This window comes from Eschscholzia californica, unplaced genomic scaffold, assembly GCF_041429995.1.
Source record: "Eschscholzia californica isolate CP2 unplaced genomic scaffold, dmEscCali1.0.p SCAF_1, whole genome shotgun sequence".
NCBI classification, from domain to species: Eukaryota; Viridiplantae; Streptophyta; class Magnoliopsida; order Ranunculales; family Papaveraceae; genus Eschscholzia; species Eschscholzia californica.
This window is the reverse complement of record NW_028238198.1, coordinates 81,475,453-81,492,695: the sequence shown is the minus strand read 5'-3', so window position 1 is coordinate 81,492,695 and position 17,243 is coordinate 81,475,453. Positions and strand designations below refer to the sequence as shown.

Here is a 17,243-nt window from a genome sequence, read left to right as displayed (position 1 = left end):
CTCTTCATGTGTTTCTATACTATCTGAAATTGCACCTTGTTCTTGCTTTTGTAGTTTATTGTCGTAGTTCACGGATCCACGATATATCCATCCCCATGTAGTATATTTTTTTTCCGGCAACAAAACACAAGGAGAGCTTGGAATTATAACATCAATCTATGAGCCTCAAAACTACAATGAAATATTTGTACAAGTTGAACATTGACCTTGTTTCTCTTGCAAAGGAAAAATATGAAATATAAAGGATAAAGTTGGAAATCAAAATTAAGCCGCAAAGCAATTGAATATGGGGTCAAATTAACGAGTTCTAAGAAAATTGGGGCGAGATAAGAATTAACTCTAACAAATAACCTAAAAAACATTAAAATTACAGTTAAAAGTCTCAATTAAAACCAAGAAAAAGACAAGACCTTATTAACGGGAGTCAAAAGGATCTATATCCCTCTCTCTCTCTCTCGTCTACGAGACGATCTCACTGTTGTTCTTCGAACCCAAGAAAGCAAATCTCTAAGTGTAATAAATTGAATTAGGAGAATCTTTGAGAAGGCAAAAGCTTATTGGAGTTATTGTCAAAATGCATATTGTGATGGACATGTGACTAAATTTTAATTTTATTCCATTCCTTTTCTTAATTAAGGATGACCTCCTCAAATGAAACACCCTCTAACACTCAATGACAATATTGTGATGGACATGTGATGGACAACTATTTTCGGGTCCGGCATAAGTCAATTATATTTGGCTTAATTGATTTTAATTTATTAAGGGGACAACTCCGTAATGTCTTAAATATTAAGAGTAATTATTCCGAGGACCATTAAGAAAACACAATGATCAAAAATAAGAACCTAACTATCATTCATATTCTTCATCTTCTTCGGGTGATATCCTTCTCATCTTTTTTTTTTTTCTTTTTTTGAAACATCCATCTTGTTCACAAATGAAACACGGATGTGGAGAATAATATCATTATGAGAAGTAGAGAGAGAGCGAGAGAGAGGAGAAAACTAGATGGATAAGAAGGAATTAAACCCCTCTTGATGGAACATCTGTTTGGTTGTGCCTGTCTAAATATTCTTATGAAGACATTATTACTCAAGTGATGAAATTCACATTTATCACTTTAGGTTAAAAAGTTACACCTGCCTTTAATGACGAAGGAATGTCTAAGCAAAACAAAATGGGTGACTTGCCTCTATCCAGTGCTCTCCCATCACGTGTACAAAGTGATCTTTTTCACCCTGTTTCGGGGAAAACACTGGAAACCGAAACAGTAGCAGTTTCGAAAACCCTCCATCAGCAGATCAATGCTAGTCTTTCCTGAGAAAAATCCACGAACTGTAGCTGCATTGTTCAAGTATTCATAGCCTCATAGGTGTTAGTTTGGCGATTGTTATTTGTTGCAAAAAAATCAAATCTCTTGATTTTGTTTTTCGATTTCAAAGAGTTCTGCTATTAATGATTTAATGAAGATGACTAAATCTGCTATAGATTAGATTAAGTTAAGTTTGTCCAACAACTCATATGTGGTGCAGGTTCTTTAATAATTTTGTTTGATTGTTTTGGGGGTAATGATCAAAAATGCCTTTCCAAAATTTCTAGTTCTACAAGTTTGTAGGTGATGAAGAAGTAGGAGAACAAGAAGACTAAAGTTTAGGGTTTATGAAAAAAATGAGTTAAAATAAAAGTTCTAATTCTTTTGAGGACTTGAGTGGAAAATAATAAAGTGATGTTCCCTTAAAAGTTGTTGTCCATATAAATTTTTTAATTTTTTTAGTTATCCACATAAAATAGTTGTCCATATAACAAAATTGGTTGTCTATATATTGGCTATCTTGATTTATACTCAAAGTTTATACTATGGTCATCACCACGACTATAAGTATGCCCAACCAGCTTGTACTCAAAGAATGGATTTTTTTGGATAATTGTAGAATGTTGAGTACACATTACTTAATTATTCTAGAACAAAACCATAAATAAATATCTTATGTAATAAATTTCAGTAATTCTAAGAAGAATCCATTTAAACATCTCCAAAATAAGGCAAAGCATTCCTTTTTTATTCACCTAAAGAATAATGCAAGTATATAAACTAAACGTCTTATGAGATGGACCAGATGGTACAGAGAAAAGAGAAGTGGAAGACATGATTGGAAAGACAAAGGTACCACTCCTTCACATGAAAGTTGAAACGAACAAAAGACGCTTTAAAATAAAGTAGTTATAAATTTGTAACATAGAAATTTATTTATGGTTTTGTTCTAGACTAATTAAGTAATGTGTACTCCTTCAACAAAAAAATAATAAAAAATAATGTGTACTCAACTTTCTACATATTAAGACCAACCAACTTTGTAAGGGTTGTGTCACGCAATGCATATGGGGTAATTGGTATATTCTTCTTTCCCTTCCTGTCATTCTTATACATATTAAGACCAACCAACTTTATTGCATGTTTTATCTTTGTGGTTGCTACATCTTTTTCACCCATAAACATCAGAATTTGGAGAGTTCATGAATTATACAGTTCATATACCTCCTACTCCTGATAATCAACCAATGGATCCATCGATTTCACAGAAAGTTGAAGAACAGTACGTTTCAAATTCGTTATTTACCGGTGGTTTTAACAACGTTACTAGAGCTCATCTGATGGATAAGGTGATTGAATCTGAAATCAATCATCCACAGATGGCTGGTTCAAAAGGATCTTCATGTGCAGTTCCTGGTTGTGATGGTAAAGTTATGAGTGATGAACGTGGATTAGATATTCTTCCTTGTGAATGTGATTTCAAGATCTGTAGGGATTGTTATGTTGATGCTGTTAAAACTGGAAATGGAATTTGTCCTGGTTGTAAGGAACCTTATCAGAACACTGATCTGGATGAATTAGCTAGGGATTCTGGCAGGCCACTTCCATTGCCACCACCAGGAGCTGGTGGGATCTCACTATCAAGAGATGATCTAGATAGTGAGATCGGAAGTGGAGAATTCATGAATTATGAGAGATCAGGGAGAATTCCAAAATCAGTGCAATTGAGATCTGGGTTTTTGGGGAGATTGAATGATGAAGAAGATGATGACCCATTTGCAGAAGAACATAAGAGAGCTAAGTTCAACACTTCAACTGTTCTTCAATGGTTAAGTCTATATTTGATTTTGGGTGCCCTACTTTCTACTTTAACCACCCAGCTCCTAGTCTTCATAAGCTCTCAGCTTCTTCTGGTTGCTTTCATCTTGAGGAACACCTGCAAAACGGTGTTTGAGGGAATCTTCTTCTTATTTGTAATGCATCCTTTTGATGTCGGCGATCTATGCGAAATAGAGGGCGTCCAGGTACAAACTTACAATATATGTATACAAGATAGATAGATAGATAGATGTAATATTTTGGTTAGTCCTAATCTCACTTATGTGGATTTCAGATGATTGTGGAAGAGATGAACATCCTTGATACAGTTTTTCTGAGCTTCGACAACCAGAAGATCATATACCCAAACAACGTTCTATCCACTAAGCCAATTAGAAAGTTTCTATTATTATGAAAGCTATTGCATCAAACTCTTATTTATAATTATCATTTCTTAGAGAGAGAGCTCAGAGTTAGTTATAGTAAGAGAGAGAGAGAGGAAATCTGTTATAACATAAAGGTCAAAATAGAAAGACTGACCGGAAGTTTATTATTGTTCACTTTTATCTATTTAACTTAGTTTATATTCCATTATTGTCTCTAACTTTGCTTTACTGATACTGAGCTCATAGAATATGATTTCAAATAAATTTGATATCCCAAATCAAGAGTCTAAATTAACAATAAATATAATTGCGATATATATGTTTGAAAATTCTTTAGCTATAGTAAGACCACAGAGAGTCATTAGGCGGTCATGTTATTTCCAATGGAGGATTGAGACATTATTTCACTATTATAATCATAACTGATACAATATAATTCAAAATAACTAGAAGAACGATAAAGGAGTTGACAGACCCATAAGTCCATGTCGAGATACTTGATACATGAGACGGATTGAGAAATTTAAGAACCGACAATCAAAACTAATTTTGAATTAGTCGTGATGGTCGAATCTTTGCCTTCTCAATCCATCTCATGTATCTCAATAGTACATCTTGCTGAACTGAAAATCAACATTAAAACAAAACATTACCAAGCACAAACTACATCATCATAAATGGAATCCTCCCGGAACTGCTCGCCATGCCATTACTTTAACCCGTAGTCTTTTGTTTGTTTTCAATCACATATTTTGTGATTGCTTTGGAAAGCCCATATCTTGCATCGACAGCAACAAGAGAAGCATAACTTTCAGAACCTTCCTTCAGCACAACGCTCACAGTTGATCGAATGATACATGAATTTTCGTCTTTCTCCAAGATCTCAAACTTATCTTCGTAATATAAAAACCCTAGTTCACTAAAACCTGGATGCCCTCGTACCCTTGCCGATTTTCTGGTTGGGGTATCCATCATTTACCCATAAAATGATGGGATTAGTAATGTTTTTTTTTTGTTGAAAGATGGGACTAGTAATGTTGGCTAACAAAGTAATATGGGGTTTATGTCCTAGTTGTCACATATTCTCGTGACAAACCAAAATCTTTTTTTTGTTATAAATTGTTAATAGCGTAAAAAACATTTTATATTAATAATTGTTAAATAATTTTTATACAGAATTGAAGAAAATGAAAAACTATGTTATCTTACTATAACATTTGTTATACCGGTTAAATCACAGTTTTTTAAAGTATTTACTTAACTATTTTTTTTTTAAAATGTAAAGAGAATTATGACTTTAACAAAGATATCGTTGATTTGAACTCACGACCTCTTACTTTTAACCAAAAAAAAGTATGTCTTTTATTAGTGTTATGAAATATCGCCAACTTTCACTCTCTCATCATCTACCATTTTTACATAAAGCAAAATTACTAAGAAAAGAAACCACTTAATGGTGACAACTATTATTGATATGACAATCTCTGACAATCTCTTACTTTTTTTTTGTTGAAGAGACAATCTCTTACTCTTTTTATTTTTTTGATGAGCACACAATCTCTTACTTAGCAATGAAGTACTTCCAAACTTTCAAATACTAGTAATTTTCTTTTGTAAACAAGGGGTTGACAATTGGTTTCACAACTCTCAATTTCTGCTTAGTCAGTTCCACTTGTAAATTACTACTACTTCTCAATTTATAGTAAGACTTGTAGAATTATCTATCTCTCTCTTAACAATTTCAATGACATTGCTGTTCCCACAAATCCAATTTGATGGTTTATTGGGTTGTGATGGTTCTATTCTAGTTACATCAACAGGCAAGAATAAAGTCGAAAGGGATGCAGAAATAAGTTTGTCGCTCGCTGGAGACGCTTTTGACATCGTAGAACGAGCAAAGAGAACACTTGAAGAAACATGTCGAGGTGTAGTCTCGTGTTCAGATATCCGTGCTATCTTAGCTCGTGATGTCGTAGTATTGGTAAGACATGTTCATTCATATACACTCTTCACTCTTGTAGTCTTGTAGGCTCAGATGTTAAACTTTAAATGCTAGAAATGAATCAAACTTAATTAAAAAAATTGAAACCAATTAGTATTAAAAAATGATGGTATGCCTAGCCTAGCAAGTATCTCGGACGAATCCCAACCTGAGAATTTGGGCGGACATGATCTAGTGCGAGAAAGTCAAACGCTTTCTCTCACTAAATCATGCATGTCTAAGTACCCCTGTCGAGATTCTGCCACGAGACAATTGTTGGACATCACCCCTCATTAGTATGTGAGGCAAGTCGAGCCCGTCGGTTCCACAAACTTGACAGGCGTAAGTCTCACACGGTCTAAACATTGTGCAGGTGGATGGCCCACAGTGGGAAGTAGAGAAAGGAAGAAAAGATGGACTAATCTCAGCCGCTGATCAAGCACAACAACTAATTCCACCCGGAGAAACACACTTGACCAATCTCATCCGTTTATTCAAATCAAAGAAAGTTTCAACCGTTGATTTAGTCACACTATCTGGAGCCCACACTATTGGTTTCTCACATTGTAGTGAATTCGTTAACAGTATAAATAGAAAAGATCCAACGATGGATCCCACATTAAGAAAAGATATGATTGGTGCTTGTCCAATCCCACATATTAATAAAGATGTTGGGTAAGCCCTAGATCAGTATACACCAAACACCTTTGAGAATTTCTTCTTCAAGAGTTTGAGAGACCATAAGGGTTTAATGACGTCCGATCAAGTGTTGTTTTCTAGTTGGGATCATCTCAGCCGTTCGTTGGTTTATAAGTATGCCAAGGATCAAGAGTTGTTTTTCAAGGAATTTGCTAGTTGGGAAGCGTTGGGGTTCAAACTGGAAATGAATGAGAGATTAGGCGGGAGTGCATTAGGTACAGTTGGATAATGATCATCCTTAACATCCCCCTGCAAACTCAACATAGGTGAAACAATGTTGAGTTTGGATCGAAGCATAGCAAATCGAGAATAGGATAAAGGTTTTGTTAAAATGTCAGCTAGCTGATCATGAGTTGAAACGTGTCGAACTTGAAGCTTTTGGTGTTTAACCATGTCCCTGACAAAGTGAAATGCAATTTCAACATACTTCATACGATTGTGAAATATTAGAATTGCAGTTAAATAGGTAGCACCCAAATTACCACACCAAAGAATAGGACTAGAGGCAGATGTTATGTGTAATTCATGAAACATGGATTGAACCCATATAAGCTCAAAAGTTGCATCAGCCAATGCCTTGTACTCAGCCTCACTACTCGATCTTGCCACAATGGTCTGCTTCTTAGAACACCAAGAGATCAAATTGGAACCCATGAAAACCAAAATACCACCAGTTGATTTTCTATCATCTGGACATCCTGCCCCATCATCATGAGAGAATGCTTGAAGATCATTATCTGAATAACCAGTCAGAGAAAGAGAAGATCTTTTGAAGGTGAAAGTACTTAAATAACTTGTAGATAGATGAGGTCAAAGAAGATTTCAGTTTTGTTATAAACCAAGACACTCAACAATAGATGTGTTCTTTTAACAACAAAGAGAATGAAAATGAAAAATCATGTTTATAATGATAACGTACTACAGTTGAGAAAAAAAAACATGCACCACCGTTCCAGATCTTACGACAATAATAACTTAAAACCATGTAACTTGGGTGTCCAACTTTAAAAAGTTGTCGTTCTTCAGTTTGTTCTTTGAAAAGATCGGAAACTTATACTTCTCACTTAATTCGGTTGGATTGTTTGATGGTCTCTTTTTTCTATAATGCTTGCCACACGTAGTTTAGAAAAGTTCTCTAGAGGTGTCTAATCTCTTCATGTGTTTCAATGCTCCTTATTCTTGCTTTTATAGTTTATTGTTGTAGTTCACAAATCCACGATATATCCATCCCCAAGTAGTTTATCTTTTTCATGCAACAAAAACATGCAGAGCTCGGAATTATAACATCAATCTATGAGCCTCAAACCTACAATGAACTATTTGTACAAGTTGACCATTGACCTTGTTTATCTTGCGAGAGAAAAGTGTGAAATATAAAGGGTAAAGTTGGAAATCAAAATTTAGCCGCAATCAAATAAGGGGTCAAATTAACGAGTTGTAATAATTGGGGGCAAGATAAAAATTAACTCTAAGAAATAACGTGGAGAACAATAAAATTACGGTTAAAAGTCGCAATTAAAACCAAGAAAAAGACAAGCCCTTATTAACAGGAGTCAAAAGGATCTATATCTCTTTCTCTCTTGTCTACGAGACGATCTCACTTTTCTTCTTCGAACCCAAGAAAGCAAATCTCATAAGTGTAAGAAACTTTCTCTCTCTAAAATATAAACCCTAGATTATTGGTACTTTTTCATTTTGTTTCGGTGTCACTATTACGTCTCTATTTTTAATTTATTCCGGAATTGTTGTTATTCCATTTTAAAATCTAAACCTTACCAGCAATAACTTTACCTAAAATGAAAACATTTTTTGATCATCTTGTTTTTGGAGATTGATTAGTGTAATTTGGTTGTTGAAATGATTTGATCTTACAGAAATATAGTCTGAAACCCTAATGTTGTCAGATACTTTTATATTTTTTCCTCTTTGAAAACAGAGAATATAGAGAGATCGGAGGAAAGAAATTTAGAAGAGCTAAAGTAAAATCAAAGAGGGAAAAATTGGTTGAGAAAAATATCTCTTACCTTCTGATTTTAGGGAGAGCTTTCGACAGAGAGAGAGATTGATTGTTGGATACTTCTTTTCAGATTTATATAAGAGGAATAACAGAAATAGAGGACATCATCTATCACCTTGAACAGTGTCTAAAAACAAAATAGAGAGTTATCACCAATCATCACTCGGTTGACATTATCTCTATTACGTACCATCTTCTACCCTGTGTTTCTTTTAGTGAGAGGGAGACTTTAACAGATGTTGTAGAGTGATTAGTAAGAAACAGAGGGTTGATCGTGCATTTAGATTCTTCAATTTTCTTCTTTGTGAGAGAGACAGAGAGTTGAGAAGAGGGAATCATTACAGTGTTATTTTTTGGGTTATTTTCCAAATAGCCCCCAACTCTGTGACCAGCTTCCTGCCTAGCCCCCTACTTTATAAAAAATACCCAGATGACCTCCTTTTTCTGTTGTCGTTATAACTCTGTTAACTAGTCATCACCTCTTGCGCCTCCATCTCATCACCTCTATCTGCCACCTCATCGTCTTCGCCGGGCGAAGGTCGTCGACCGATCAATTTTCCGACCAACAACCTTCAAACATAAAAAAATTCCTCGTTCTCTCTAAATTGTTTCCTCCCCTCTCTAAACAAATCTAGAGAAGGGAGGTCTGGGAAGTGACCAACAATGGTTAGAGGCATTGTCCAAGTTTGAGGGTGTTTATAACCCACCTCATCTTTTTGTATTCTGTCGACCAAGAGTTGACGGCCGGAGTTCAACCGACAACGTTTCTTCTGCTTCTTCTCAATAAGGTATGGGGTTTAGGCTTGTAACTCAACAACTGGAATTAATTATAATTCGTTACATGAAGAAGTCAAACACAAAGGTGGATTCAATGGTTTATGACGAACCACCATTACATTCTTCAAAATTTTACCAACAGTACAGTGGAAATGATGGAAGAGAAAATTTTGAAGTTTTTTCTCCAATGGGCTTCTTTCTGTCAAATTTTTTATGATTATGGTAATCGGCGATCTCAGGTTGACCCTTCCTCATGTCCTCCTCCACCGCAAGTCTCTGGGCGAGACTCCGCAGGAGCTTTGGTAACCACCTTTGTCGTTCGAGATTATACTTCGATTGAAGATTCTGGTACTATTAAGAAAGCTATGATGATTTTAGCAGTCCCAGTAGCTGCACTTAAAGCATAACAAGTTGATCTTACCCTTGTTGTAAATACTTCTGCTGGAAGAACAAGTGTTGACTATAGAAAGCTATGTCCAGTGAAAACCAAGTACTAGTTGTTCACATAATGTGTCGACGAAAGATCTCTTTAGATAATAATGGGTAATCGTTAAACCGATATTAATTTAGATAACTTGTAGATAGATGAGGTCAAAGAAGACTCAAGTTGAACATTTCAGTTTTGTTATAAACCAAGACGCTCAACAATAGATGTTTCTTTTAACAACAAAGAGAGTGAAAATGAAAAGTCATGTTTATAATGATAACATGCTATAACTGAGGAAAAAACAGACACTACCGTTTCAGATCTTACGACAATAATACCATAAAACCATGTAACCTGTGTGTCCCAGCTTCAGGAAGTTGTGTTCTTTTTCATTCTGTTCTTTGAAAAGATAGGAAACTTATACTTCTCACGTGATTGGGTTGGTTTATTTGATAGTCTTTTTTTTTTTTGTAATGTTTGACACACGCAGTTAGGAAAGTTCTTTGAAGGTGTCTAATCTCTTCATGTGTTTCTATACTATCTGAAATTGCACCTTGTTCTTGCTTTTGTAGTTTATTGTCGTAGTTCACGGATCCACGATATATCCATCCCCACGTAGTCTATTTTTTTTTTCCGGCAACAAAACACAAGGAGACCTTGGAATTATAACATCAATCTATGAGCCTCAAAACTACAATGAAATATTTGTACAAGTTGAACATTGACCTTGTTTCTCTTGCGAAGGAAAAATATGAAATATAAAGGGTAAAGTTGGAAATCAAAATTAAGCCGCCAAGCAATTGAATATGGGGTCAAATTAACGAGTTCTAAGAAAATTGGGGCGAGATAAGAATTAACTCTAGCAAATAACCTAGTAAAAAACATTAAAATTACAGTTAAAAGTCTCAATTAGAACCAAGAAAAAGACGAGACCTTATTAACGGGAGTCAAAAGGATCTATATCTCTCTCTCTCTCTCTCGTCTACGAGACGATCTCACTGTTGTTCTTCGAACCCAAAGAAAGCAAATCTCATAAGTGTAAGAAACTTTCCCTCTCTCTCTCTCTCTAAAATATAAACCCTAGAGTATTGGTACTTTTTCATTTTTGTTCCTGTAATCCTGTGTCACTATTAGGTCTCTATTTCCAAATGATTTGATCTTATAGAAATGTAGTCTGAAACCCTAATGTTAGTCAAATTACACAAGCAATAACTATTAAAATCGAAGTACCAATTTTTTGATAATTTTTCTTTTGTTTTCATTTTTGTTTCTGGTTATTAATGGTAGGAAAAAGCTTGAAATTGAAGCATTGTAAAATTGTTATAAGGTAGACGTGTTTGGAAGGAACTTGATTTGGATAGGCTGAGATTTGTTGTGTTACAAAAGTCTGTCAATCTGAATCCTTCTTTTTTCTCAAGAAAATCGAGTGAGAAATCTAAAGTTCAGTCTGAAGCCTTATTCTTTGGTAATAAGGTTAGATTCGTCTCAGTTTAATTTCATCGAAAACATGTTTCAACTTCAATTGTTAATTATATCTTATATGTTTTAGTTGTCGATGCAGGTCATATAGTAGATGTAATCGGATGCTTGTAATCGTGAAGTTTTTTGCCCTAATCTATTGACTGCTGTGGATGGAGACGTTGTTTTGATCTTTTGTGCATTATCCGTGTGGTGGATAGGTGTCAAAATGTTCGATCGTGGGTACAAATCAGAGTATATGGGTGGCCAGCGAGAGAAATTTGTCAGGTAAATTGTAGGGTATTTTTCATTATTTTGTAATTTGACGGCATACAAGGGTATTGTTATGTCTTGTTGCAAATGTGAATGTAACAGAGGAAGGCTTTGAAGTGGATGGGTTGCTTGTTCATGTTAATTCATCCTACCTTGTCTAGTAGTAGTAAGGCATCAAATACTGTAACAATTGGATAGTTGGTAACTAACAAGCTCCACATTCCCCACCAAATTTTCGTTGGGAAAGCTTAATGAGTAAATGAGAGAACTCATTGAAATCCGATGCCCGGGCTTGAATTAAAGTATAACTTTGTTAAGAGAATTGTTAGGTACTTTTAAAGTTCAAGGCAACCATATACATGTGTGTGTGTGTGTCGCAAAATTTGAACAGATACATAAAAGCTGAGCTCTACTCTCATCATATTTGAGGAGTTCTGTTGAAAGCTATGTATACATAGACGCGGTATGGGTGTCAGACTGTCAGTATGTGAAACCGGTGTGATCGAGAAGGCCATAGTGTATATGGTTGTATGCATGCATTTTCTTATATGAGGTATCTCATTTTTACTTATGCATCTATGAATGCAAATAATGTTTAATTAGAATTTTGGTTTCTGGTGGTAAAACAATTTTACGAGTTCATACAAGATGCAAAGCAAGAAATCACATATAAGTATGGACTTGACTGCTGTATCCTCTAGTACATGACAAACATAATTATCTGCATAAGAAGCCACGTTGCATATCTTGAGAGCAAAATCTTAGTTTAATTAGGAAGGAATTAGGGATACTTTGTTATTGTACTACTGGCAATCATTTTCTTTCTTATCTGAACGATGGAAAGTTTAAGGGCTGAATGGTTTTACGTGATGTTACTCGTACATTTTCTTTGTTGGAGAAATGGACACTTAATTTTGGTGTGTTTGTCCTTGGCCTTTAGGTTGGACGACTTGGATTCTTTATCCTCTCCTGATGCTAGCAGAATGAACAAATGCGGGTTCAATATTGAGGGGTTGACTCGTGGTGGTCATGCAACCAATAACCCTTCGAGATCTTTTAAGTCCGAAGTAAAGAAGGGTTCGGAAGGGCTTATGTCTATTGGGCGGCATCTTCGTTTTGGAGTAACTCGGGCCATGTTTCCAGAAGATCTTAAAGCGTCGGAGAAGAAGATATTTGATCCGCAAGACAAATTCCTTCTGTTTTGGAATAGGCTGTTTGTTATATCATGTATTCTTGCAGTGTCCATTGATCCTCTGTTCTTTTATCTTCCAGTGTTCAATCACAATTCATATTGCCTTGGTATAGATGTCAAACTCGCATACACAACAACGACCTTGCGGACAGTCATTGATGCTTTCTATGTTATCCACATGATTCTCCAGTTTCGCACAGCTTATATTGCTCCATCATCACGAGTGTTTGGTCGTGGTGAACTTGTTGTTGATCCTACGCAGATAGCTATGAGGTATCTACGCTGGTACTTCATCGTAGATTTTCTCGCTGTTCTACCCTTACCTCAGGTTCTCTCTCTCTCTCTCTAAAAGGAAAACACTATATTTCGGGATGTCAGGGTCGCAGAATGAACTGAAATACTGTTGATTAATTACTTTTCATTATACACAGGCTGTAGTATGGGGATTTCTTCGTAAAGAAAAAGGTTCAGATGTTCTGAGCACAAAACAAGCTTTGCTTTTCATTGTCTTGATTCAATATATCCCCAGGTTTCTCCGAATTCTACCCTTAACATCGGAGCTGAAGAGGACTGCCGGTGTCTTTGCCGAGACTGCATTTGCTGGTGCTGCGTATTATTTGCTCTGGTACATGCTCGCTAGTCATGTAAGTCATTAAGTCCATAATTACTATTAAACAATTAGCATGTCATTGATCTTGTTGCGTTGACCATTCCTACATTTTTTTATATTGTTTTGTTTTATTCTCGCTTTGGATTATAATTGTACAGACTCGACAGCTCTAGCAGGCACGTTTCTTTTTTACTTTTTTTTTTTCTTACACAAACTTGAGTTCCTTCAGCTGAATGCTATATATATGCACTTAGTTGGTTTTGTGTGGGTCGTAGACATAAATTTACATGATCACATCTAACTTGATAGAGGTCTGGTTCTTCAACAGATTGTTGGTGCTTTCTGGTACTTATTAGCTGTGGAACGTAATGATGCATGCTGGCAGAAAGCTTGTATTGGCAGTTTAGGAAAATGTAACACAGATTTCTTGTATTGCGGCAACAAGCATTTGCCAGGTTACATGGATTGGAAGAAGATTAGCGAGTCTATTCTTACGAAGGAGTGTAATGTGGATGGGGACAATCCACCATTTAATTTTGGAATCTATGCTCAGGCTTTATCGTCTGGTGTTGTTGCCTCCAGAAAGTTTTTGTCTAAATATTGTTACTGTTTGTGGTGGGGGCTTCAAAATTTGAGGTACATTACCATTGCAATGAAAGATAAACTGATATACCGGTGTAGGTTTGAGTTATATAATGTTTTCACTATCTTCCACTAAGATGGTGTTGTACTTTCTCTAGTACACTTGGCCAGGGGCTTCAAACTAGTACCTATGCGGGAGAGGTTATCTTTTCTATAGCACTTGCCATTTTTGGGCTCATCCTTATGGCCCTTTTGATAGGCAACATGCAGGTAATTTACATTCTTTCTTCCATATATATATTTTGGTACTTCTAAATCATTTTTTGTAAAAGTAAGCAATTTGACACGGGAGGAAATGCATATTGCAACAAAATGGGGCCGTGTTAAGTTCAGGTTGAAGTTGTCGAAGCCTTGCGGTTTTCTTCAAATCTTGCACGAATCCCTTATGTTGTCTTTATTAGCAACAAAGTGTGTGGCATGAAGTGTCTCTAATTTCACCAGTTCTACATAAACAATTTCTCTGGAAAGCAAACAAAACAAATTGTATTCCATTGAAATGTCGTAAAATCACACTCTTAAGTTAACGGGCCCCGCACTTTTGAAGAAACACCCAGTTCCATCGGAATTAACACTAAACTCCTTAATACATTTCGATTTTCATTCTATATTTTCTAAAGGAAACAAAGAAGAAAAACAGTAATTCTTTTAGGTTAATGAGAAGTCTTTTTTATTACCTAGGAGTAAATTCCGGGAATCGAATGTCGCGTCTTTTTAAGTTTTAGTTATTCTTATAAATTTCCATATTTCCTGTTGTTTCTTTATCATTTATTTTGTATGGAACTTAGTTGCGATACTGCTCAAGTCTTAATCAGCCTGATTCTGCATGAGAATGCTAAGACTTAGTTGTTTTAATATTGTTTGCAGACTTATCTTCAGTCTCTTACTATAAGACTGGAGGAGATGCGGATCAAAAGGCGTGACTCAGAGCAGTGGATGCATCATCGTTTGCTTCCTCAGGATCTTAGGGAGAGGGTTAGACGGTATGATCAGTACAAGTGGTTGGAAACACGAGGAGTAGATGAAGAAAACTTGGTCCAAAGTCTACCAAAGGACCTTCGGCGGGATATTAAAAGGCATCTCTGTTTGGCTTTGGTGCGAAGGGTAAGTTCATTTTCTCTTTTAGATTTCTAGTTTCTCTTTGTTGTGCATCAGTAAACATCATTAATTCATATAGAACTGAAAACGACGAGCAGCAGAGGAGTCTCAACTTTTTTGGTTACCCAGGATCAAATCAAGCAACCGAATTTTCATGTCGCCATTCCTTATTTTAGTACCTGACCAGAAGGGTCGAGCTGGTTATTTAACGTTGATTTTATATTTTGGATACTGTTAGAAGAATGAGAACCTGGATACTTGAGTACTGATTGGAATAGAGAAGAATTATCTTGTTTCGCTTGCACCAATTTGAGTATTGGAACCACAACAGTTGAAACTTAACCTAGTTGCTTAATACGTTCACCAAATAGTTAGAGAAACATGGCACCGAGTATATACCCTATGATCGGATGAAACAGATTGACGGATAACAACCATGAAGTTTTATTTCCATTCACCTCATCATCAAACTTACTACTGGCAAATCATGGGTTCCGCTAATTGTAATTTGTGGTTATGCAGGTTCCTTTGTTCTCAAATTTAGATGAACGGTTACTAGATGCTATATGCGAACGGTTAAAACCTAGTTTATACACAGAGAAAACTTACATTGTTCGGGAAGGAGATCCAGTGGATGAGATGCTTTTCATTATACGTGGGCGTCTCGAGAGTGTTACTACCGATGGTGGGAGAAGCGGATTTTTCAACAGAAGTTTACTGAAAGAAGGTGATTTTTGTGGCGAGGAGCTTCTAACATGGGCGTTGGATCCAAAAACTGGTTCGAGCCTCCCATCTTCTACGCGAACAGTGAAAGCTTTGACAGAAGTTGAAGCTTTTGCCCTAATAGCAGAGGAACTGAAATTTGTTGCTAGTCAGTTTAGGCGTCTTCATAGCAGACAAGTTCAGCATACTTTCCGATTCTATTCACAACAATGGAGAACTTGGGCTGCTTGCTTCATTCAAGCAGCATGGAGAAGGTATTCGAAGAGAAAAAATTTGGAGCTTAGGCGTCTGGAAGAAGAGGAAGATGAAGATGAAGAAGAAGAACTATTAGGACCAGAAGATGCAGGTGAGAGTGAACAGGGTGTTTCATCGACATTTGGTGCGACAATGTACGTGTCTCGGTTTGCTGCTAATGCTCTTCGTGGAGCTCGGAGTAATCTTAACAAGAGTTCAAGTAGCTTGGTTAAACTGCAGAAGCCTTCAGAACCGAACTTCAGCATCGACGAAGCAGATTGAGCTTTTGATGTCTCATGTGTTATCAGACATGATGACCAAATATTTTCCTTTCTCTTTCTTCATAATATTTTATCATACGAATTGATAGAATTTCATTTTTCTTTTACATTTTGACATGAAATTCATCCACAAAGCTCATGTATATTAATTTAAATGTATGACAGATAAGTTACTTAGGCAAGGTTTCTTTCCTCAACCTCAAGTCTTCTCTCTGTCTCTAAAAATTGGATTCTCTCTCTCTAAATTCGTCACTCCAAACCACTTAAATGTAGTCACAAGGGTTGTTTATTTGTTGTTTCGATCTAATTTGATGAGCTTAACTTGTCTGATTCTGAGTCTGTACTTGTTTGGGCAATGTGCATTGTGCACATTCTTCTCTTTCCTAGTTCTTTGTTCGCGAGTCTCATTCTCCCTTTCTGTTCGTCCTTTCTCAAAACTACTATCTATTTTATTTCACATAAACTTCATCAAGGTTTTGTACATAGATGCATTATATTCTATGAAATAAGTACACATATACTATTATACATAATATTTACATGTTCAATTTAGAGTAACTTTAATCTTGTCCGGGGTAGCTGAAAATCTTGGTTCCATCGTATGTGCAATTTGTTTTTGATCCCTATAATTAGGTCAAAGTCAGTTGAATGAGACTAAGAGGGTGTTTGATTTTTGCGCTTATTAAGTGATTTTCACTTATTAAGTGCGGGCCGGTAATTTTAGGTCGTTTGTTTTTTCACTTAATAAGTGAAAATCACTTCTAAGTGGTGGCAAAGTAAGTGCAAAATAGTAAGCTCCAAATTGGAGCTTATTTTTCTGCACTTACTTTGTAAGTGCTAAAAATGACATTTCTACCCTTCTACTAATATTGTAATTACCAATATAATTTTAACTAAGAAGAAAATCTTGAACAATTGATAAATACAAAATCTTTTTATGACTTCCGCTATGACTCTTCTCTATCTTCACTCATCCTTCACCTAAGTTTTCCTCCTACATTGTTTTAACATCTCTTCCTTCACTAATCATGGAACACCCAAACTCCATGATACAACTAAGTTCTTTCACCTTCATAATTCTTAATTATTTACGATTAATATCTTTGACATAGCAGTCGTAAATCACAATTCTCTTTTACTTAAACTAACGAACTTATTATGAATTAGTATGAAATGCTAATGTGTAAATACACTAAGGTTAAAACAGACAATTTTTCATTTTTATAACATTTAGACTTAATATAAAAATTATAATCAAGCACTTAGAACCGATGAAAAACAAACGCCATAGCACTTACATTTGATATCACTTACT

The 17,243-nt window shown here is 35.7% G+C and overlaps 2 protein-coding genes and 1 pseudogene across 20 annotated transcripts; all 3 read left to right on the top strand.

Moving 5' to 3' along the window:
- Window positions 1-371: 371 nt before the first annotated feature.
- Window positions 372-16,125, top strand: LOC147569862 (putative cyclic nucleotide-gated ion channel 5). 18 transcript variants are annotated; one of them, XM_086656385.1, is made up of 9 exons: window positions 372-513; window positions 10,708-10,893; window positions 10,982-11,166; window positions 12,092-12,671; window positions 12,775-12,987; window positions 13,282-13,589; window positions 13,694-13,805; window positions 14,460-14,696; window positions 15,213-16,125. In XM_086656385.1, exons 3-9 carry the CDS (start codon window positions 11,108-11,110, stop codon window positions 15,927-15,929), a joined length of 2,226 nt encoding a protein of 741 aa, XP_086512511.1. In that variant the 5' UTR covers window positions 372-513; window positions 10,708-10,893; window positions 10,982-11,107; the 3' UTR covers window positions 15,930-16,125. The 18 variants fall into 18 exon arrangements, with proteins under 18 accessions (XP_086512511.1, XP_086512507.1, XP_086512515.1 ...); XM_086656389.1 differs by having other exon boundaries at window positions 376-513; window positions 10,970-11,166; XM_086656390.1 differs by having other exon boundaries at window positions 395-513; window positions 10,752-10,893.
- LOC147569864 (cellulose synthase-like protein D3) lies at window positions 2,514-3,797 on the top strand. 2 transcript variants are annotated; one of them, XM_086656396.1, is made up of 3 exons: window positions 2,514-3,339; window positions 3,429-3,556; window positions 3,605-3,797. In XM_086656396.1, exons 1-2 carry the CDS (start codon window positions 2,518-2,520, stop codon window positions 3,546-3,548), a joined length of 942 nt encoding a protein of 313 aa, XP_086512522.1. In that variant the 5' UTR covers window positions 2,514-2,517; the 3' UTR covers window positions 3,549-3,556; window positions 3,605-3,797. The 2 variants fall into 2 exon arrangements, with proteins under 2 accessions (XP_086512522.1, XP_086512521.1); XM_086656395.1 differs by having other exon boundaries at window positions 3,429-3,797.
- LOC147569863 (peroxidase 55 pseudogene) lies at window positions 5,264-6,469 on the top strand (annotated as a pseudogene).
- Window positions 16,126-17,243: the final 1,118 nt, after the last annotated feature.

Bases quoted from the DNA above. Each gene is read 5' to 3' on its own strand.
- LOC147569864 (XM_086656396.1), top strand. From the start codon at position 2,518: ATGAATTATACAGTTCATATACCTCCTACTCCTGATAATCAACCAATG. The intron at 3,340-3,428 runs GTACAAACTTAC...TGTGGATTTCAG, and splicing joins GCGAAATAGAGGGCGTCCAG to ATGATTGTGGAAGAGATGAA.
- LOC147569862 (XM_086656381.1), top strand. From the start codon at position 11,108: ATGTTCGATCGTGGGTACAAATCAGAGTATATGGGTGGCCAGCGAGAG. The intron at 13,806-14,459 runs GTAATTTACATT...TATTGTTTGCAG, and splicing joins TTTTGATAGGCAACATGCAG to ACTTATCTTCAGTCTCTTAC. The intron at 14,697-15,212 runs GTAAGTTCATTT...GTGGTTATGCAG, and splicing joins GTTTGGCTTTGGTGCGAAGG to GTTCCTTTGTTCTCAAATTT.